Source organism: Scyliorhinus canicula, chromosome 17, assembly GCF_902713615.1.
Source record: "Scyliorhinus canicula chromosome 17, sScyCan1.1, whole genome shotgun sequence".
Taxonomy (NCBI): Eukaryota; Metazoa; Chordata; class Chondrichthyes; order Carcharhiniformes; family Scyliorhinidae; genus Scyliorhinus; species Scyliorhinus canicula.
This window is the reverse complement of record NC_052162.1, coordinates 49437572-49461150: the sequence shown is the minus strand read 5'-3', so window position 1 is coordinate 49461150 and position 23579 is coordinate 49437572. Positions and strand designations below refer to the sequence as shown.

The 23579-nt window shown below is 45.8% G+C and overlaps 1 protein-coding gene across 7 annotated transcripts in view; it reads right to left on the bottom strand.

Moving 5' to 3' along the window:
• The window catches only part of dlg3 (discs, large homolog 3 (Drosophila)), a 758334-nt gene that overhangs the window by 229855 nt on the left and 504900 nt on the right, over positions 1-23579 (bottom strand). For all 7 annotated transcript variants that reach the window (XM_038776233.1, XM_038776232.1, XM_038776230.1 and 4 more), the window contains 3 exons: positions 3093-3229; positions 1667-1811; positions 472-622 (listed from right to left, as the gene is read on the bottom strand). In XM_038776233.1, the coding sequence (XP_038632161.1) occupies positions 472-622; positions 1667-1811; positions 3093-3229 (433 nt within the window). The remainder of the gene's footprint in view (positions 1-471; positions 623-1666; positions 1812-3092; positions 3230-23579) is intronic.

Sequence of the window (23579 nt, the reverse complement as noted above, 5' to 3'; positions counted from 1 at the left end):
TTCTGACAACTGGCTGATGCTGAAAAAATATGGTACGATTCAGCCCCATATTTCATGTATCAATTCATAAGTGCTGATCTCTGAAACATACTGCTAATCATTTTTCCATGCTAATATTCCGAGTGCAGCAACTATCTTATTTCCTCTGATTTAGCTAAGTTCTCCAGTTTACCCCATTCCAAGTCTTCCAATTTTGAGAACCAGTTTTTTGTGTGACACCTTGTGTCAAAAGCTAAATGTAAATAAATAACTTCCACTTAGTTCCCTTTGTCCAAGTTCCTTATTTCGTCAAAGAAATAAACAATAGATTTTGTTCACACTTTTGTTCTCCCATCCATCATGAGAACTGTCAAACAATCCGAACTTCCCATATCCATTCTGCTCAGGAATGTTCATGGCTAACATGCACAACTCTTTCCATCCCAAAGCTGCAGCCTAACATTCTGTTGCAAAGTACCAGCAGAAACTGACCTTGTGAAGTCTTCGTCTCCCATCACATGCCGAGGGACTGGAGAATATCGCCCCGAAGTGATTGCTGGCAGCGGATATGTGGGTTTATTTTCAACTCCACCCATATAACCCATTGCAGAGTTCACGTGATTATCAGTCAGGGCAGAAAATGCTGCATCAGAATGATAAATGTAATGAGTTTGAGAAGCTGCTTAAATCTAAATGTTACATGCTTGCCAGAATAAACATGACTTTTTCTAAGATGCTCAGAAAATAATACAATATGTTGGAACGTTAAAATGTTGTTTCTTGAGACCTTGGAAATGGGTTTACCCCCATGATCTCCAGACATAAACTCACTGTCGTCTTGTAGAGGACAAACATTTCCTGAAGACAGTGAGAGTTACAGGGTTCCAGACTGATCATAGTAAGAATCACAGGCTGCGGGCTACGTCAGGCCAGAGAGTCAGTCAGGTAGGAATGTGGTCCAAACCAAGGAGTAAATCAGGCAGAAGTATATCAGACGTGGAGCCCGTCTGAATGGAAAGTTTGTCAGGTTGCGGAATACACCAGGCTCTAGTTTGTGTCTGACTGTGTGATAGCAAGGTGTGCAGATGCCGTGTGTAGGGCCAAGCTGCAGAAAATGTCTGGGTGAGTAATGGATAAAGCTATGGAAAGTTTTGTGGTAGTGGCAACGAGACAGATAACAAACTATGATCCTGATGTTATATTTGGCCTTGTTTTGGGGGGGGGAGGTTTGGCAGCAATATGAATTAGATGCTCACTACTGCTCCGGTAATGAGCCTCAAAGTACTTTAACACCTAGGCCTCATTTAAATCCCACCCACTGACTTCCTAACGATGATGGCAAATTGTAGAGGCTGCAGGTAGATATTAGATAAACAACAGGATTGGCTGTTGGAGGCCACTGGAAATTGAGGTGAACTCAGTTTCATTTATCTTTTCCATAACTCAGGTAATGAAGATAAATCTAGTGCCTGTACCATACAGCAGCTGGGACGAGGGAACCAATACCTATTTCCATTCAAAATTTGAATTTTTTCAGTCAATATGCCTCAATTTCAAAATAGGCATAAACTTAACCAACTGAATCGCTGCTCACAGAATTGCCACACAAATCCTGGTTTGCACAAATTTTCATCTTTGTAGTAATGTTGTCAGTAAGGTAAGATTGTACAATTGACACAATACTTACTGCTTGCATAGTCAGGTGGCGCATATACATCATTGAGGTGGCTGCCACCAGGTTTAGCAACTTTCAAATATACCATATCCGAGGTGTTCTTGAGAGCAGCCACTGCTTCCTCATGCCGTACCTCCTGCAGACTGATGTTATTGACCTGCCCAGCACAAACAGCGAGGTTTTCACATTTACACAGAAGACCATTCAGTCCATAATGCCGAGGAAGGCTGTTAGAAAAATTTATCCCACTCACCATCTCTTTCCTCAAAGTTCAACAATTTTTTTCCATTTTAAGTATTTATCCTATTTCCTCTTTGAAAAAAAGTTATTATTGAATATATTTCCATCACCCTTACAGGCAGTGAATTCCAGCTCATAAAAACTCGCTGTCTGAAATAAATTCTCATTTCCCCTCTGGTTCTCGTGCCAATTTCTTATTTGTGTCCTCTGGTTGTCAATTCTCCTGGCATTGGAAACAATTTCTGTCCATATATTCTATAAAAAAACCCTAACATTTGGGGCATCTTTTTTAAAACCCCTCTTAACCTTTGCTGTTCTAAAGAGGACAATCCCACCTTCTCCAGTTTCTTCACATGACAATAAATCTCTTCTGCCCCCTCGTCATCTTCCTAAATTGTGGTGCCCAGAACTGGGCACAATGCTCCAGCTCCAGCTGAGGCCTAATCAGTGGTTTAGAAAACTTTGGCATTGTTTTCTTGATTTTCCTATGTTTATAAAGCCAAAGATGCATTAGAAAAAGCTGGGTCAATTTGTCTTGGCACCTTAGAACATTTGTGTACGTAAAACCCCAGGCTCGCTCTTTCCATTGAAGCTGTACAATTTAGATCATGGTGCTTCATTCTTCCTCTGAAAATGCATTCCTCTGTACTTCTCCACATTAAGCTTAATCTGCCATGTAACATCCCATTTCACCAATCTGTCTATGTCCTGCTCAAGTCTGCTATAATCCACCACACTGTTGAATACATTTCAGAGTTTGTGTTATCTGCAAAATGTGAAATTATGCCCTGTCCAAGATCATTAACATATGCCAAAAGAGCATTAGTCTTAATACCAACCTCTGTGGGGCACCACTCTTGTTTCCCGCAATTTAAAAAAAATGTCTGCCTATCACGATTCCCTGCTTTCTGTCTCTTAGCCAATGTCAGATTCACATTGTTCCCTTTAATCCAATAAGCTTCAATTTTACTAGTACCTGTGGTATTTTACCAAATACCTTTTGAAAGTCTAGATACACAATATCAGCCACCCCTCATTTAGTTACTCAGTTCAGCTTGTTGAGTAAATGTACACTTAAATTCCTCTGAATTTGGTTTGTTCATTTGCAATTTACTATAAAAATACATTTTAGCTTCACGTTCAAAAACAGCAAGGTGACTAAACACATTGAAGTGCATAAATAAAAACCAGTGCTTACAGCAAGCAGTCGATCCCCTGTCTGCAGTCTACCATCCTTCTGGGCAGCACCACCTTCAATTATTTTGGTAATATAGATACTATTGTCTCCAGGAATGTGCTGATTCCCAATTCCTCCAGCAATACTGAACCCGAGACCTAAGAGACAGAGTATGAAAAACAAAGAAGTAATACTGCAATTCGAAAGAAATACTCAGGTTGTAATGAATGTGAGGTGTCTATTTATATGGACTTTAACCCCCCAAAGAACATGTCAGATTTCTGGAACAGGGAGTGCTGGAAAAACTCAGCGGGTCTGGCAGCATCTGTAGGGAGAGAAAACAGAGTTAAGTTTCGGGTTGTCTGCCTCTTCATCAGAACTAAAGAGAGGGAAAACATGTTGGATATTAATCTGTAGCTGGGAGAGATGGCAACAAGATATAGCAACCTTAAGAACAAGAGACAGATAGCCTGCTGTGGGCATGGAAAAGGGGTGGTGGCGGGTTGGAGGGTTTTTGAATTGAGACAATAAATATATGGGATATTAAAATAAAGGCTTTAATATGAAGGAGAAAGGCCATAGGTTTCAACGTTGAGTTCAACAACTATAGACTTGTGCAGATTACGTGGAATACATGCTTAATAGAATGTATTAAGAATTGGGGAAAATTAAGATTAGAACATAGAACATATAGTGCAGAAGGAGGCTATTCGGCCCATTGAGTCTGCACCAACCCACTTAAACCCTCACTTCTACCCTATCCCCGTAACCCAATAACCCCTCCTAACCTTTTTGGTCACTAAGGGCAATTTATCATGACCAATCCACCTAACCTGCAAGTCTTTGGACTGTGGGAGGAAACCAGAGCACCCGGAGGAAACCCACGCAGACACGGGGAGAACTTACAAACTCCGCACAGACAGTGACTCAGCGGGGAATCGAACCTGGAACCCTGGCGCTGTGAAGCCACAGTGCTATCGACTAGTGCTACCGTGCTGCCCATTAAAGAATGAAATTGGGATAAAAGAAAATAAAAGGGGGAATTGATAAGGGCAGCTGCGTGAAGAGGGTTTTGATGTGTGAATTAGCATACCAGTGAGAAAAGCAAGTGTTTACCTATGTGACTAGGGGAAAACAATGGGATATGGAATAGATCATTTCAAGGTGGAGTGATAAGGGAATTGGCACTTATACACTAAAAAGCCGGGTCTACAGGGTGGGTAACATCAAAGGAAAAGAATGATATATCCATAGCACAATAACTAGAGAAAGAGACACAGGCAGCTACCACCACAGCCACATACAGCTGCAGAGAACAGTCTCCCTGAAACAAGTTATTACTAAAAGGGCAACCGGTTAAAATCAAAAACTCGAACCAAGAAGATTACGCCTTCGCTGAAAGTGATGAAGGTTTGCCCAAACCTGGACCAATAACCTGTGGTTGATAATTATCCTCTGGATTTAGCTCACAGAGTTATATAATATTGGATGTTGTTTAGGAACAAAGGGCATCTCAGAATTCAGGAAATTTAGGTATTTGGGAACAAAGGGGTGACATCCTGTAATACTGTGCAGAGCCATCAGTGTACTGATTATATTATAGTCCTTCTTGTGTGTTTTTCTTTTAAGTTAATAAATATTCTTTACTAATTGGTCACAAAACGACTGGATTATTCCTCCCTGGTTTGCACATTTATTCTGACATCATATCAAATTGAAAATACGCACCACTAAGAACCAATGTTCCAAGTTACCCTTCTGGGTTTTGGGATGATTTAGCATCAGTGGGTTTCATAACAAAATTGGCGGCTCTTTGGCAGGATTTTGAAAAGTATAATTCCTTGGGTGTAGGGGAATTTGTGATTTTCAAACATAACAAGAGTGAGGAAAGTGTGGAACCAATCGATTATTATAATAGAATTTACAGTGCAGAAGGAGGCCATTCAGCCCATCGAGTCTGCACCGGCTCTTGGAAAGAGCACCCTCCCCAAGGTCAACACCTCCACCCGATCCCCATAACCAGGTAACCACACCCAACGCCAAGGGCAATTTTGGACATTAAGGGCAATTTATCATGGCCAATCCACCTAACCTGCACATCTTTGGACTGTGGGAGGAAACCGGAGCATCCGGAGGAAAACCCACGCACACACGGGAAGGATGTGCAGACTCCGCACAGACAGTGACCCAAGCCGGAATTGAACCTGGGACCCTGGAGCTGTGAAGCAATTGTGCTATCCACAATGCTACCGTGCTGCCCTATTGAGGAGGTGTGTGATTTAAAATAAGATGATTGCAACATGACTAATGACTGCAAAGGCTAAAACATGGCTGGGAGTAGGCTGGAAGTTAAAGCAGAGACACCAGAGTAGGTTTAGGATGGAAGTAGTTCTAGACATGAAGCTAGTGTGGAGACGTTTAGATTTGTACAGGCACTTCCAAAATTAGATGAAAAGGATGTGGAGGCATTTTTTGATTAATTTGAGGAAATAGTGAGATAAGAGAGGGGGGGGGGGGGGGGGAAGCACGGTAGCATGGTGGTTAGCATCAATGCTTCACAGCTCCAGGGTCCCAGGTTCGATTCCTGGCTGGGTCACTGTCTGTGCGGAGTTTGCACGTCCTCCCCGTGTGTGCGTGGGTTTCCTCCGGGTGCTCCGGTTTCCTCCCACAGTCCAAAGATGTGCGGGTTAGGTGGATTGGCCAGGCTAAATTGCCCTTAGTGTCCTAAAAAAAAAAAAATCATGTTAATGGGGGTTGTTGGGTTACTGGTATAGGGTGGATACGTGGGCTTGAGTAGGGTGATCATTGCTCGGCACAACATTGTTAATTCTAATTCTAATAAACGACATGTCGCAAGATATTTGGATGCTGCTCTTACAGAGTAAACTCGTAGATAGGGGTAGTGAAGTTTATGCGTCTTTGTCAGAAGAAAAATCTAAGGTGTAAGACACAGTGAAGAAACCTATATTGAGGGCTAATGGGTTAGTACCAGAGGCTCAGACAACAGTTTTGAGAAAACAGTCTGGACAGACTTATATTGAATTTGAAAGGGTTAAACAAAGTAATTTTCATAGGTGGGGGAGAACATTAAAAATAGAAGGGTCCTATGAGGCCCTGAGAGAAGTATTAGAAGTATTGGAAGAATTCACAGATTCATTACCTGCAATGATAAAAACTCATGTGGAGGAACAAAGAGTTAAAACTGTGAGGCAAGCCATGAAGCTTGCTGATGTCAATGAACTGGTTCATCGGGCAAAGCCTTTCTTTGGACATACTTTTGAGTCGTGGAAAGATAGAAAATGGGAAGGTGCAAGAAAAGACAGTCAAACAAGAGAGGAAGTGGTCGAAAATTCCACGAAGACCTCACTTCAATGTAAAAAAGACAATGCTGAGGGAATGCGGGATATGAGGAAAGTTAGATGCTTTTATTGTAATAAAATGGGCCATACAAAATCATTATAATTGAGAGTTAAATGGCAAGCCAGTTGGAGTTATAAGTCTTAAGAAGGGGAATATTAAATCAGAGACTGGAGAACAAGAGAAGCTGATAGGGTGTGTACACAGAGAAGAATAAATAATGAGGTGAAAATAAGTGCGCACAACTTGTACAGGGGCAGAGTGAACAGCAGGTGGTGATATGTTCAAGGATTTTCATAGAATAAAATCATACAGGGCAGGAGGAGGCCATTCGACCCATCACGTCTGCACTCGCCCTCTGAAAGAACACCCTACCTAGATCCAATCCCCTGCTCTATCCCTGTAACCACACCTAACCTTTGGGCACTAGGGGCGATTTGGCACGGCCAATCCACCTAACCTGCACATCTTTGGACTGTGGCAGGAAACCGGAAAACCTGGAGAAAACCCTGACTACATGTAAACTCCACAGAATCACTCAACATAAGAAATGAACCCGGGTCCCTGACACTGTTGTATGCGAAGGTAACGTTTTTTCATGTATACAAAATGGAATGGGGAAAGATATTACATTTTTAAGAAATACAGGAATGAGTCAATCCCTAATGTTGTGGGATAAAGGTATTTGTTACATGGGTGGTATATTGAAGGAAGAAGTTCTCCTTAGCGGTATTTATGCAGAGACTAAAAAATGTCTCCAGTGAATGCAAACTTAAAGAGTAGCTTGAAGATGGGAGAAGTGGTTATAGGAGTGTTAGAAACATTGTTCATTGCAGGGATTCAATTCATCCCATGGAATGATATAGCTGTATCACAGATAGTAATGACACCTACTGTGGTTGAACAGCCAGTACAAAACAATCAAGCTGCAGAAGAATTGCAAATGGACCATCCTGGGGTGTTTTCTGATTGTGTGATAACAAGATCACAGGCACATGAGATGAGACAAGAGAAGGTGAAATTAAGAGCACTGGATGATAACAGCGAGGCAAGGTTATCTGATACTTTCTTTAGTACTGTATCCTGAATGAAGATGGAAAAGATGAAAGGAAAGCACGGTAGCACAAGTGGATAGCACTGTGGCTTCACAGCGCCAGGGTCCCAGGTTCGATTCCCTGCTGGGTCCCTGTCTGTGTGGAGTCTGTACGTTCTCCCTGTGTCTGCGTGGGTTTCGTGCATCCGGTTTCCTCCCACAGTCCAAAGAGGAGCAGGTTAGGTGGATTGGCCATGCTAAATTTCCCTCAGTGCCCAAAAGGTTAGGAGGGGTTTTTGGGTCACGGGGATAGGGTGGAAGTGAGGGTTTAAGTGGGTCAGTGCAGACTTGATGGGCCGAATGGCCTCCTTCTGCACTGTATGTTCTATGTTTAAAAAGATGTGTTTAGCTCAAAGAGATTGATAGAATTACAGCAGGGTAATTCCAAATTAAAACAAATTTATTAAATGATTTACTCGAAATTAGAGACTCATGTATTCCGGAATGGCATTATGTAAAGGATTTATGAGAAAATGGCATCCCACGCATATTAGTGCAGATGACAGATGGGCAGAAATACATCAAATTGTATTACCTCCTAAGTATAGGAAAGAAATTCTAAGGATAGCTCATGAAATTCCAATAGGAGGACATCTAGGAATAAGGAAAACACAAGCAAAGATACAGAAACCGTTTTACTGGCCGGGACTACATAAAGAGGAAGTTTAATTTTGTCGAACATGTCACACATGTCAAGTAATAGGGAAACCACAAGCTGCAATAAAGCAAGTACCTTTGATCCCTAAGCCAGCTTTCGAAGAATCTTTTACAAGAGTTCTAGTTGACTGTGTTGGACCACTTGTCAAAATGTTAACTGGAAATCAATACTTGTTAACTATTATAGATATATCCTGTAGATTTCCTGAAGCCATACCATGAAGAAACATTACAGCCAAAAGAATGATAGAGGAATTAACCAAATTCTTTACTAGGTAATGCGTTTTAGAAGGTCTAATACAGGTAGGGAATATACAGTGAATGGTAGAACCCTCAAGAGTATTGACAGTCAGAGAGATCTTGGTGTACAGGTCCACAGGTCACTGAAAGGGGCAACACAGGTGGAGAAGGTAGTCAAGAAGGCATACGGCATGCTTGCCTTCATTGGCCGGGGCATTGAGTATAAAAATTGACAAGTCATGTTGCAGCTGTATAGAACCTTAGTTAGGCCACACTGGAGTTGCAGCTGTATAGAACCTTAGTTAGGCCACACTGGAGTATAGTGTTCAATTTTGGTTGCCACACTACCAGATGGATGTGGAGGCTTTAGAGAGGGTGCAGAAGAGATTTACCAGGATGTGTCTGGTTTGGAGGGCATTAGCTATGAGGAGAGGTTTAATAAACTTGGTTTGTTCTCACTGGAACAAAGTAGGTTGAGAGGTGACCTGATAGAGGTCTACAAAATTATGAGGGGCATAGACAGAGTGGATAGTCAGAGAATTTTTCCCAGGGTAGAGGGGTCAATTACTAAGGGGCATAGGTTTAAGATGCGAGGGGCAAGTTTGGAGGAGATTTACGAGGTAAGTTTTGTACACAGAGGGTAGTGGGTGCCTGGAACTCGCTGCCGGAGGAGGTGGTGGAAGCAGGGACGATAGTGATGTTTAAGGGGCATCTTGACAAATACATGAATAGGATGGTAATAGAGGGGAACAGACCCCGGAAGTGTAGAAGATTTTAGTTTAGATGTGTAGCATGGTCAGCGCAGGCTCGGAGGGCCGAAGAGCCTGTTCCGGTGCTGTACTTTACTTTGTTCTTTGTTAGACACTGATTACCGAAAGAGATACAATCGGTTTATGGGTCAAATTTCATGTCAGCATTATTTAAAGAAGTCATGAATAGCTTGGAAATAAAACAATATAAATCATCAGCATATCATCCAGAGACACAGGGAGCATTAGAGAGGTGATCAAACTTTGAAAATAATGATGAGAGCATTTGGTCAAGATTACTCTCATCATTGGAACAAAAGGATTTAATTTTTATTATTTGCCATTAGGGATGCACCAAATTATTCTGCAAGTTTTAATCCTTTTGAATTGGTTTAAGGACATGAAGTTAGAGGACCACTGATATTAATCCAAAAGAAATCAGAGACTACACTTTTGGGCTATGTATCGAGTTTCAGAGAAAGACTGAATGGGGCTTGTGAGGTTGCAAGGAAGCATTTAAAGATTGCACAGCAACGAATGAAAGCTATGGTTTATAGGAGAACGCAGACTGGAATTTTTGTAGCAGGGGAAAAAGTGCTCGTGTTATTACCTGTGCCGGGTGAACCATTGAAAGCTAGACTTAGTGGACCATATCAGATTGAAAAAAAACTGAGTGAAATAAATGATCTGACATGCACACCAGATTGACGCAAGTCTCTCAGAGAGTGTCATATTAAAAGGTATTGGGATAGAGCAGATGAGGACAAGTCTTGGTAGTAATGAAGCAGGGATAAAAGGAAGAATTAAATTCTGAGAATTACTTTTCTCTAATTTGTTTGGATAATGAGGAAGTATTGTGAAATATAAACAACTTGTTAAGTTAACTTCCAGATAAGAGCCGAGGTGAATTGGAAGAGTTGATGCAGTCTTTTAAAAGTATTTGTAGGAACAAATTAGGTGAAACGGAGATAGTGATGCATAATGTAGATGTGGAGAAAACAGGCCGCGATTCTCCGCCCCCCACGACGGGTCGGAGAATAGCGGGAGGGCCTTCCCGACATTTTTCCCGCCCTCCCGCTATTCTCCCCCCCCCCCCGCCCAACTCCCGACATGAATCGCTGCCGCCGTTTTTTTACGGCCGGCAGCGATTCACAGCTGATAGATGGGCCGAAGTCCCAGCCCTTTACGCTGTTTTTACGAACGGCAAACACACCTGGTCTGGCTGTTCGTAAAAACGGCGGGAACAACTCGCTTTTTATAACCATGGCACCAATTGTCACGGCAGTACCACGGCCGTGCCAAGGGTGCCATGGGCCCGCGATCGGTGGGCACCGATCGCGGGCAGCGGGCCCGATGCCCGCGCACTATTTCTCCTTCCGCCGCCCCGCAGTATCCATTCGCGGGGCGGCTGAGGGGCATCCCGGCCCGCGCATGCGCGGGTTTCGCGCATATACGCGATGACGTCATCCGCGCATGCGCGGGTTGGAGTCTTCCAATCCGCGCATGCGCGGCTGACGTCATATGACGCGTCAGCCGGCGCTAACTCCGGCAAGCGGGCTTAACGAAATTCGTTAAGCCCGTGATGCCGGAGCTTACGGCGTCGGGCTGCTAGCCCCAACCGGGGACCAGAATCGGTTCCCGGTCGGGAAGGGGCACGCTGGCGTCAAACCCGCCCGGGTTTGACGCCAGCCTTACGATTTCTCCCATTTTGGGAGAATCGCGCCCACAGTTCCAATAAAGCAATATCCATAGAGGATAAATCCAGCAAAGTTATTGCAAGGACAGAAGGAAATGAAATACATGCTCCAGAATGGCATTCTGGAATTAAGTTCTAGTGATTGGACTTCACCAATTGTAACAATGCCAAAGTCAGAGACTTTGTGTGGACTGCGGGAAAGTGAATGTCATCACCGAAAGGGATTTTTTTTCCGATACCACGGTTGAAGGATTGCAGTGAAAGAGTCGGACAGTTTAAATTCATCACAAAAATTGACTTAATAAAGGGATATTGGCAAGGGTCTTTATCCAAGAAGGCAAAGGAAATCTTAGCATTCATGGCGTCAAATGGACTTTATCAATTTAAAGTTATGCCATTCAGGATGAAGAACGCACCACAGCATTTCAGAGACTAATGAATAAAGTTATTCAGGGACTGAGTCACTGTGCAGTTACATTGATGATTTAGTGGTGTTCAGTTAAAATTGGAAAGAACATCTGCAACACCTAAAATAACTATTTGAATTCTTAAAAGAAGCTAATCCGTGTTGTTACAGGAAGATGAACTTGGAATTGAGAAGCCTGTGGGATATTTCTCAAGGAAATGAAATCCTCATGAGCAGAAGTATTCTACAATTGAAAAAGAGACTTGGGGCGAAATTCTCCCATCGGGAGACTAAGTGTCAACGCCAGAGTGAAAACCGGAGTGCTTCACTCCGGCGTCGGACGCCGCTCCTTGCCCCCTATTCACCAACCCTCAGGGGGCTAGAAGCGGCGCCGTGTAAATTACGCAGCCGGCGTCGCGTAAATAACATCACCCGCGCACGCACAGGTTGGCCGACGCCAACCAGCGCATGCGCGGTTGCCGTTGTCCCCGCGGGCGCCCCGCAAGACATGGAGGATTGATTTGCGGGGCGGCGGAGGAAAAGAGTGCGTCCTTTAGAGACGCCAGCCCGCCAATCGGTGGGCATGATCGCGGGCCAAACCCCTACTGAGCGCCCCCCTGGTGCTCGATCCTCCCTCCCCCCATCCACAGGCCGCACACGCAGCATCCGCGCGCTGTTCACGCTGGCAGCGACCAGGTGTGGTTGGCGCTGGCGTGAACCCGTTGGATTGGGCAGGCCGCTCAGCCGATTTGGGCCTGAGAATCGCCGCTCGCCTGCTACAAACGGCGAGCGGCGATTCTCCGAGCGGCCTGTCGTGAAACGCAGCACACCGTTTTGGCGGGGTGGGAGAATCGCGTGCGGATGCCAGGGTGGCGTGGCGGGAATCGCCCAGCACTCCCACGATTCTCCCAACCGGCGTGGGGGTCGGAGAATTGCACCCTTTATGTTTGGTATTGGCATTGCAACATTTTGAGATTTATGTTGTCGAACAATTCAGCAGAAACAATCATATGTATACACCATAATCCCCTACAATCTCTGGAAAGATTTTGAAATTGGAACACTAGGCTATTTAGATAGAGTTTGTTACTACAACCGTGTATTTGAAAATCATTCATGTGGCTGGAAATGAAACATCATTGCTATGCATTGTCACAAATGTAAAAAAGACAGCATGGGTAAAAAAATGCACAGGAGCCCTGTGTGTAAATACTTTGGGGTATATTTTATGTTAATGCATGATCTTACATCTTTGTAATGTTAAATAATGTAGAACTGATAACCAAATGGTTGAGAAATGAAATCGTCTTTCAAATGATGATGTTTCATTTGAAAGGAATAGGGAAGGTGTTAAGAATTGTGGAAAATTAAGATTAAAGGATGAAATTGGGACACAATAAAATAAAAGATGGTATTGATAAGGGCAGCTGAATGGGGTTTTGATGTGCAAATTAGATTACCAGTAAGAAAAGTAAGTGTTTACCTATGTGACTTGGGAAAAACAATGGAGTATAAAATAGGTAACTTCAAAGTAGAAAGATAAGGGAATTTACACTTATATACTAAAAGTTGGGTCCACAGGGTGATAACATCAAACAGAAAGAATGATATATCCAAAGCACATTAATTAGAGGCAGCTGCCACCACAGCCACACCCAGTTGCAGAAAACAGTTGCCCCAGAAAACAAATTATTGCCATAAGGGTAGTCGGTTAAAATTAAAAACTCGAACTGAGAAGATCACTGAAGACGATTTTCCCAAATGTGGACAAATAACCCATGGGTGGTAATTATCTGCTGGATTTATCTCATAGAGTTATATAATATTGGACATCGTTTGGGAACAAGGCGTGGCTCAGAGATCAGAAAACATAGGTATTTGGGAACAAAGGCGTGACTTCATGTAATGTGCATAGTCATCAGTGTAGTTAAGAGTACTGTTGTAGTGTATTATAGTCCTACTTGTTAATAAATATTCTTTATTTACTGATCACAAAATGACTGGACTATTCCTCCATGGTTGCATATTTCTCACACGATACCAAATTTAAAATACACACCGCTAAGAACCAGTGTTCCAAGTCACCATTCTGTGTTTTGGGATACCCTTGTATTTAACATCAGTGGAGTTGAAACAAATGGAAGACTAAAATTATATTGGAGCCCTAAATACAATAGCAAATCCCAATTTAAATATATCAGTAAACCCCCTTGTCAGCTTTAGGCAGGAGTAGTGAAGATTTAAAAGAAGACCCAATTGAAAACTGCTTTAAATGGGTCCCCAAAAGCCTGGGCCGGGCCGGAGAATCCCTGCGAACGGGCCATGCCGCCCCGACGCCCGCACGGAAGCGGAGAACCAGCGCCATTGGTGCCGGTGTGGTTGGCACGGCACGGTCGCTGGCCATTCTACATGGCTGGCCCACCGATTCTCCGAGCGGCCGTAAGCAAAGAGCCGAGTCCCGCCAGCGCCATTCTATCCTGCTCTGGGCCGGCGGGACCTCAGCATGCAAGGGTCGGGTGGCGGCGGACTTTGGGGGAGGAGGGGGGTCCGACCCCGGGGGGGGGGCCTCCGATATGGCCTGGCCTGCGATCGGGGCCCACCAATCGGCGGGCCGGCCTCTGTGGCTGGGGGCCTCCTTCCTTACACGCCGGCCCCTGTAGTCCTACGCCATGTTGCGTCGGGGCCAGCCGTTGAAGGAAGCCACTGCGCATGCGCGTGTTGGCGCCGGCGCCACTGCGCATGTCCTCGTTGGCGCCTGCGCAACTGCACATGCGCGGATCCCCTGGCGCACTGTTCGCCGGGATCTGCAGCTGGAGCGGCGCCAACTGCTCCAGCACTGTAGGGGCCAGGAATAGTCGCGGGTGCAGCCTGTTCACGTCGTCATAAAACACAATGGCGTTTACGACAGCGTGGACGCTCTGCCACTGGATTGGAGAATCCCGCCCCCATTATTTTCAGAGGTCTAACTTATGTCCTTATCTGAGGGCGGCACGCTGGCACAGTGGTTAGCACTGCTGCCTCACAGCTCCAGGGTCCCGGGTTCAATTCTGGCCTTGAGTGACTGTCTGTGTGGAGTTTGCACTTTCTACCCGTGTCTGCGTGGGTTTCCTCCGGGTGCTCCGGTTTCCTCCCACAGTCAAGAGACGTGCGGGTTAGGTAGATTTGCCCTGCTAAATTGCTCCTTACCGTCGAAAAGGTTAGGAGGGGTTACTGGGTTAGGGTGGAAGCCTGGGCTTAAGTAGGGTGCTCTTTCCAAGGACTGGTGCAGACTGGATGGCCTCCTTCTGCACTGTAAATTCTAAAAGCTATTGCTACTTCTCCAGGGCCTCATCATTACATAGATTATGTTTCTAAGTTCATGCTTCTTGTTAAGTTTTCATCCCTCTTTTTTCTTCCTCCAATAGAATAGTTAAATCTGGAGGTGACAAAGGTTTGGATGAGGATTTCTGCAGAAGATGGGCTGGGGCAGGCGTGGAAGCGAACTAAATTACAAGATTAAAAAAAGTAGGCAGCTCATTCCATGGAGAGGATTATGGGTTTGTGAATTCTGTTTTAGGGTTGAAAAGGACGCCAAAGTTGCCAACAGTCAGGTTAAACGTAAGACAGTGGTCAAGCAGAGCGATAGAATCAATGGTAAGGAAATAGGGTTTTTGGCAGATCTGGAAGAAATTGTGGCTGATCTAAGATGGGATGTTGATCAAGCAGTCTGACAACACAGAGCTAGTGGAAGGGTCTAGAATGACTGTGGAAAGGCAGATCTGCATATAGCCAGCTAATGTGTGGCAGCTGATCCCATGTCTGCAGATGATATCATCAAGAGGCAGCATTTAGATGAGAAAGGAAGTCGCCAAGGATTTGGGGATTTTGCAGATAACATTGGGGCTTGAAGACAAGCCATTGCTGGAGGTACTGTAGCTAGGATAATGTATTTTTTTTTTAAATTTAGAGTGCCAATTCATTTTTTCCAATTAAGGGGCAACTTAGTGTGGCCAATCCACCTACCCTGCACATCTTTGGGTTGTGGGGGTGAAACCCACGCAAACACGGGGAGAATGTGCAAACTCTACACAGACAGTGACCCAGAGCCGGGATCGAACCTGGGACCTCGGCGCCGTGAGGCAGCAATGCTAACCACTGCGCCATGGTGCTGCCAGGATAATGTAGTTACAAATGAAACCAGGTGAGGGTTGTCCCTTTGAGAGGGACAATGGATGAGGTCACTGGGGTCAACCATGTTAAACACTGCAGAGAGGTTGAGGAGAATAAGGAGGGATAATGCATCGCAGCCACAGTTATAAAATATGTACTTTGAGACTATGGATAATGCTGTTTTGGTACTGTGGCAGGACAGAAATCTATTTGGAGAGATTCAAAGAAGAGCCGGGATTTTCCGACTCCACAGGTGATCTGGCAGACCAGCCAAAAGTCCATTAACATTCAGTGTAAATGGACAATCTGGGTGGTGTGCAGGACAGAAAATCCCGTCCAAGGAGTTTCAGGAAAGATGGGAACAAATTTGAAGGTGGCAATATGTTCAAGAACATTGGAGAGGTTTAAATGGTTGTTTAGTTCAATAAACCTGTACTGGCTGACATATGTATTATTTAAATTTCATGGGACATTATGCTCACCATGTTTGTTCCACAAAAACAGGGATAGGGCTGGTTTAGCTCAGTGGGCTATACAGCTGGTTTGTAATGCAGAACGATGCCAGCAGCGTGGGTTCAATTCCAGTACCAGCTTACCTGAACAGGGGCCGAAATGTGGCGCCTAGGGGCTTTTCACAGTAACTTCATACTTGTGACAATAAAAGATTATATATAATGGATGTGCCTTGTAACACTTAAAAACTGAAAGCAACACTTGGTTAATTGTTGATTATTACCTCCAAAAGTCTAACAGGACTGGACAGGGTAGATGCAGGAAATACGTTCTCAAGGGTGGAGGAGTCCAGAACCAGGGGTCACAGTCTGACCATTTAGGACTGAGATGATGAGAAATTTATTCACCTAGAGAATGGCAAGACTGTGGAATTGGCTACCACAGAAAGTAGTTGAGGTCAAAACTTTGTATTTGTAAGAAGTTGTTTATAGCTTTCAGGGCAAAAGGGATCAAAGGCTATGGGAGGAAAGCAGGAGAAGGCTATTGAGTTGGATAATAAGCCATGATCATAATGAATGGCGGAGCAGGCTCAAGGGGTGTATTCCTGCTCCTATTTTCTATGTTTATACCAACAGCTACCTCTAGGTTTATATTTTAATTCTGCTGTTTTGTCTCTTCTTTGTCTGAGCACCCCTTATTTATTTTTTGTCTGTATGACTTTATACTGGGTGAATTGGTCAGTCTTTGTAAACTTTTATTCCTACTTCACTCTTAGTTTAATCTCATACATCTGAAATTTATCACAATGATTTGGTTATGGCCATGAATTAGTTCCAATTGCCCAGTTTTAATGGCAGATTTTAAGCCCCAATCTTCACCCAGTGGGGACAGAGTGGGCAACAAGGATTTGAAGAGGGAATCTTCCCATTCAGGTAGCGGCAGGTTCCAGTGTGCACAGGATTGGGGAGTCAGGTCAGGATCCAAATGGCATTCCACCTGGGGGCAGTGCCAGGAGGTGGCACCGGGGGTGGGTGGGGGGGGGGGGGGGGGGGGGGGGGGTTCCACAGGCGGTTCCATTGCTGTGGGGGTTTGTCTGTTTGCATGTAGAGGGGGCATTGCTGGCTTTTCCTGGCCCTGCCCTACCGGTGGGATGGCATGAGCCAGGCCTCCATTTCTTTGCACCATGTGCTGAATTATCTGCTGGGTAATGATAGTTGTGCAGCCGACAAGCTGCACACCGGGTTTCTTGCCTGAGCCAGCACATAATAACATTCCACCCTTTGTCTGCACCTCACCACCAGTGAGGCAATTACCCAATGAGAAGAACCTCTTCGGTGAAGCTGACAAGCTGAGAAGGCTTTGATCATTAAACTGAAGAACTCCAGCTATGATTGCTGTTCAAAGCACTTCTTTTCTCAGACTATCACTGCTTGACAGATAATTGTCAACCTCTGCTATCTGGAACTTCACTCACCTTCAGCTGCATCTCCCTGTTACCAGACTTTACCATGGGGCACGAGCACTTTGTGTTGCTCTACCTTGTAACTCTGTTGAGGGATAATGGCAGAAGTCACATCACCACTGACAGTTCCAGCAGGAGCTATACTGTCAGCACAATCAGCTGCCTTCTCCTTCGCCATATGTCTCTTCGCAGGGCAGATGGGCTAGATGCTGAGATCCAGCTGAAAGGAGCCAAGGCCGCCAGCACAGGGTCTATAGGCAGAGGATCAGCTCTCTGGTTATGTCTGAGCACTAGTGCTTCAGGAGGTCTTAGCATTCATGGCAGCTCACTGCTGACATCTACGAACCTCTGAAACAAGACCTCCTTCACAGTGGACATAGTGGACATGCATTGCAAATAGCTGACAAGGTACCCATCAGTGGATGGCTAACTCTCCCGTCTTTCAGGTCTCTGTCTCTAGTTGTGTGACATAGAATCATCAAATCCCTGTGGTGCAGAAGGAGGCCATTTCGCCCATGAAGTCTGCATCGACCCTCTGAAAGACCACCACACCAAGCCCACATTCCAACCTATCCCTGCAGCTCCTCTCAACCTACACATCTTCGGGCACTAAGTGCCAGTTTAGCATGGCCACTCCACCTAACCTGTACATCTTTGGACTGTGGGAGGAAACTGGAGCACCTGGAGGAAACCCACACAGACAAGGGGAGAAGCTGCAAACTCCACACAGATAGTGACCCAAGGCCGGAATTTAATCCGGGTCCCTGCTGCTGTAGCCATTTTCTCTTCCCCTCAAAGAAGAGAAAGCAGAGAAGTCTGAGTGTTCATCAAGGCTTCTGCGAAGAGGAACAGAAGAACAGGAGTAGGCAAATCAGCTCCTCGAGCCTGTCCTGCCATTCAATGAAATCATGCCTGATCTGTCACCTAACTCCATATGAGCCTTTGGCTCATATTTCTTAATATCTTTGTTTAACAAAAATCTATCTATCTCAGATTTAAAATTAAGAACTGATCTAGCTTCAACTGCTGTTTGTGGGAGAGAGTTCCAAACTTCTACCACCCTTTGAGTGAAGAAGGTCTTCCTAACATCTCTCCTGAAAGGACTATGCCCCCTTAGTTTTAGAATCTCCAACCAGTGGAAATAATTTATCATTACCTGCCCTATCTTTCCCTGTTAACATATTGAATACTTCGATCAGATCACCCCTTAACCTTCTAAATTCTAGTGAAAACAGGTCTAATTTGAGTATTCTCTCCTCGCAACTCAACCCCTGTAATCCAGGTATCATTTTTGTAAACCTACATTGCACTACCTCCAAGGCCAAAGTATCCTTCCTAGGGTGTGGTGCCCTGAACTGCTCACAGTACTCTAAGTGGGGTCTATCCAGAGTTTTGTATAGCTGCAGCATAACCCTGGTGTCTTTATATTCCAATTCTCAAGATATAAGGGCTAGCACTCCATTAGCCTTCTTGGTTATTTTCTGCACTTGTTCCTGGCATTTTAAGGATCTATGCACCTGAACCCCCAAGTCTCTTTGACATCCACTTACCTAACCTCTTTCCATTTAGAAAGTACTCTGCTACATCATTTTTGGTCCAAAATGGATAACCTCGCACTTTTTACATTAAATTCCATCTGCCACAAGTTTTCCCATTCACCTCCTTGCAATTTTATGCTATCGTCTAGGCTGTCTGCAATGCCACCTATATTTGTATCATCAGCAAATTTGGATACATGTCTTCTTTTGCTATAATCCAATGAGTAAAATAAATAATTGAGGCCCAACACAGATCTATGTGTACACCATGAGTCACCTCCTGCCAATTAATGTAATTACCCAATCTCCCCACTCTCTGTCCCCTGCCATTCAACCAGTTTCCCAACCATGTCAATAATTTGCCCTCAACTCCGTGGGCTTCCACCTTAGTTGTGTGGGACCTTATCAAATGCCTTCTGGAAGTCCATATAACTGAGATCCATAGACATTCCCCTGTCCATTACCTTAGTCACCTCTTCCTGCCAAAGCAGGAAGGCCACTATTTATCCAAGGTCACTGTGAGTCATCGATGTGACAGCCATAAGCTGATTCAGAGTGAGTGCTTGCTGTTTGAATGGAGGTGAAAGGTTCTTACAGAGAGAGGAAGGTGTGGAGCCGCAAGCTGTGTTGACTTGAGCAGTGCTGAGAAAGAGAAAGTGGAGAAATCAGAGTGTGGGCTTGGCACATGAAAGTGTGATGTCATTTTCCTGTCATGTCCTCCTGAGGTCTTGGAGCATTGTCTTTGAAAACAGCATATAGAACATAGAACATAGAACAGTACAGCACAGAACAGGCCCTTCGGCCCTCAATGTTGTGCCGAGCAATGATCACCCTACTCAAACCCACGTATCCACCCTATACCCGTAACCCAACAACCCCCCCTTAACCTTACTTTTTAGGACACTACGGGCAATTTAGCATGGCCAATCCACCTAACCCGCACATCTTTGGACTGTGGGAGGAAACTGGAGCACCCGGAGGAAACCCACGCACACACGGGAAGGACGTGCAGACTCCGCACAGACAGTGACCCAGCCGGGAATCGAACCTGGGACCCTGGAGCTGTGAAGCATTTATGCTAACCACCATGCTACCGTGCTGCCCTTGTTTCCTTGGTAACTTGCATCTACACATGCTTGATTAGAGAGGTTCTTCTCCTCCTTCCATCCTTGGGGTTCACTGCAGCCGCTCAGGCCATACAGCGGGACCCCCAGAATAGAGTAAAATACCTGGAGAGAAGCCTTGCCAGGCCTCTCCTCGATTCCTGTGGTTGCAGCAGCCTCAAAAATCCAAATGCTGGTGAGCACTTGTAACCCATGCCATAAATCTCTGAATTTTCTCCATTAAGTCTGCAACAGGGGGCATCAGCTGATTAAGGTGATGACCAAAGATATAATTTACCAAAGACACACAATACATCACATTCAATGCAAACCTCAGCTGTCAGGAGCAGAGAATTTGTGATTGGTCCCGTAACAGATGGTCCTGTATCTATTTAATAGAATGGACGTTTCAACTGTTAGAGTCCTTCCTTTTGATTCCCCTTTGTTCCCATTTGTTTTAATTTTATCTTTATTTTTTTTAATTCTAGAGATCATGAATATGAGATATACGTTTAAGTCGAGCAGAGGAAGTACAGAACCCAAAGGTTCCAATAGCTTGACAACTGGAACACTTTGTGCTTAAGTTTTGGACTTGCGAAAGGAAATCCCAGACTTTCTGGCACCCAGCAAATTGGAGGGATTTGGTTCGATTGATTGGCTGGCAGCCAATGGGTTAGCCAAGCACAGTGTTCTTCCTGGCAACCGTCAGCAATTCCCGCCAGGTGGGGTTTTCCGAGAGAACCCAACAGAAGACAGATCCTCAAAGTAGGAAACCTTGTTTTCTCCCTCCCTCTCGCTCTCTCTCGGCTGCTGGCTGCCTGTTGTCTCTGTGAGTCTACAGTGAAGACCATTACAAGCTGAGGGAAAAGATAACATCCAACTGAAGGCCTAAACTGGATAAAGAAACTAATTGGAAGATAACCATCTGAAGTCAAAGATTCCTACTTTTTAATCATTATTTTCTTCCCTCTACACTACCCTTTCCCTCTATGTTGTCTGTGCGGGTTTGGGTGTGGGCTGTGTGTGTATATAAAATGGGTGGCACGGTTGGGAATTAGATAGCAGTTGTGCAGTTGTATTGTTGGCTTTTTAATACTAATTACTGTTAAATAATAAAAGGTTATTTGTATTAAAATATACAAACTAGGTTATTAATTGGGATCAAACCAAAGAAATGGGGCTGGATTCTCTGTTTCTGCGGCTAAGTGCTGATGCCGCAGTGGAACCTGTCGCGTTTATTGTCAAAATTGTCACCGAGCCATCACCAATTCCGGGACCGGTGAGGGGCTAGCAGCAGCGCCGGGTAAAACTCCCGGTTCCCGTGCCAAAAACGGCTGGTCTGTGGACGCGCATGAGCACAGTGACGACCTGTAGTGGTCGGGCCGTGCAATTTGGCGCCAGCCGTGCATGGACCCAACCTGCCAAATACGGCCCTTAAGATCGCAACTTCTATACTTCTCTACCCAACAATGGGCGGGATTCTCCGACCCCCCGCCGGGTCGGAGAATCCTCGTGGGGCGGCATGAATCCCACCCCGACGCCGGCTGCCGTATTCCCCGGTTTTCGGTTGGTAGTCGGGGGGCTGTTGGCGGCGCCCCCCCCCGGCAATTCTCCGGGCCTCGATGGGCCGAGCGGCTGCCTGTTTTTGGCCAGTCCTGCCGGGGTGGATTGGACATGGTTCCACACGGTGGGACCTGGAAGGTAATTTGGCTGATGCGATCCTCGGGGGGGCGCAGGGGGATCTGACCCGGGGGGGGGGGTGGCACCATGGTGGCCTGGCCCATGGGGCTCACCGATCTGCGCGCGGGCCTGCGCCGTGGGGGCACTTCTTCCTTCTGCGCCGGCCCCTGTAGGCCCCATAGCCAACGCGGAGAAGACACCCACCCCCTGCACATGCGCCAGAATACGCCGGCCGGTCTGCGCATGTGCTGAACCACACCGCCGGTTCTGCTCATGCGCTAACTCGCGCAGTCCCTTCGGCGCTGGCTGGTGCAGCCCCAACCCCTCCGCCGCCGGCCTAGCCCGCGGAAGTGCGGAGAATTCCGTAACTTCCGGTTGGCCCAATGCCGGATTGGTTCGCGCCGTTTTATACGCTGGCGTCGGACCTTCGCGCTGATTCGGGGGAATCCTGCCTAATATCTTTGATCAGGACTCTACTTATTATGGGATCCAGTCTCCTAAATGTACCTAATCTGGGATGAGAAACAGCATCATCAGCAATAACCAAAGCAATCACGTGTGCTACTCAGGGTAGATTGGGACAACGTTGAGCGGGAGGGGGTTGGTGGTAGGTTGCATAAAGGAGGCTATACTCAATACACTGGCCAAAATTCACCTTGTTGGATTTGACTGAGAAGCAATGCTGGAGAAGGCTGTGTTTCTCCCAGGCAAGCATTTGCAAACTTCTGCAGACCTCTTACATATTGCAGTCATCCCCCACAGGTGCATCTGGGAGATGAAGGATGCTCTGTATGTCTGGGCATCAGACTATATCACTTTTGACCTGGTTCAGGCCTACCAAGAGGCCCCAGGATCAGAGCATGTACCAGGTTAGCACGTTAAATGTCCCACTTAAATATTCAGAATTGACTTTAAGCCAAATTTTCCCGGTTTCTGTAATTCTCCCACCCACCAGCGCAATGTGAAACCGGCACGAATCACTCCTGGTCTCCACAAATGGAGACCAGGGGTATGATCCAACAGCCACATTGAGCTAGAAAAGCAGCATGCCGCAGTGCAGCATAGCCGATGAAAGCCGGGAGACCCCGCTCCGCAGATCGCCATGCCTCGCGAGATCCAACACAAGTTCGTGAAACGTTGCAATGTAAATCCCGCCCATTACAGGCAGGATCACTTTTTGGCAAATCTGAATATTAGAGTGAGGTAGCTAGTCTCACTCTAATGTGCAGATTCCCGAGGTACCTGAGCATCTAGGATTCATCCGCTTTGCCTCAGAGACCTCAGGCAAGCGCTGTCCCACACTGGTTCCCACAAATGGGGACCAGACAGAGCGGCACTGGTGTGGGTATCCCAGAGGATCGGAGACTATCAGCTGTATGCTCTTTGAGAAGATGGTGCCATGGCACAGCTGGTGCCACCTTAGCATCCTGACAGTGCCATCTTAGCACTGCCAAGGGGTCCAGGTGGCACTGCCAGCTGGCAAGAGCACTGCCAGGGTGTGAGGTTGGCACTGCTAAGGTGCCACGCTGGAATTGTTTCTGACAGGGCTGGGGTGCCCAGCCTGGATGTTGATGATGGGACAGGAGGGTGGGGGTGGGGTGGGGGTGGGGGGGGGGGGGGGGGGGAGATGGGGAGCAAATTATCCCCAGCTCCAAAAAAATGACTAAGTGCGAGAAGATCACAATAGACATCGCACCGGAAAGCCAGCGCTATTCGCAACGATTTTCAAGCCTGAAATGACATTTTTTTGGGAGAATTATGCCCGCTGTGTATTACTGAGACTGGGAATATTCAAACACGATGTATTTCCGAGACTGGCAATACTCCGATACTGCATATTACTGGGACTGGGAATAGTCCAAAATTGTGTGCTGGATTTTCCTATGCTCCTTTTGGATTGGTGCGGAGGTGGCAACCAAAAACAT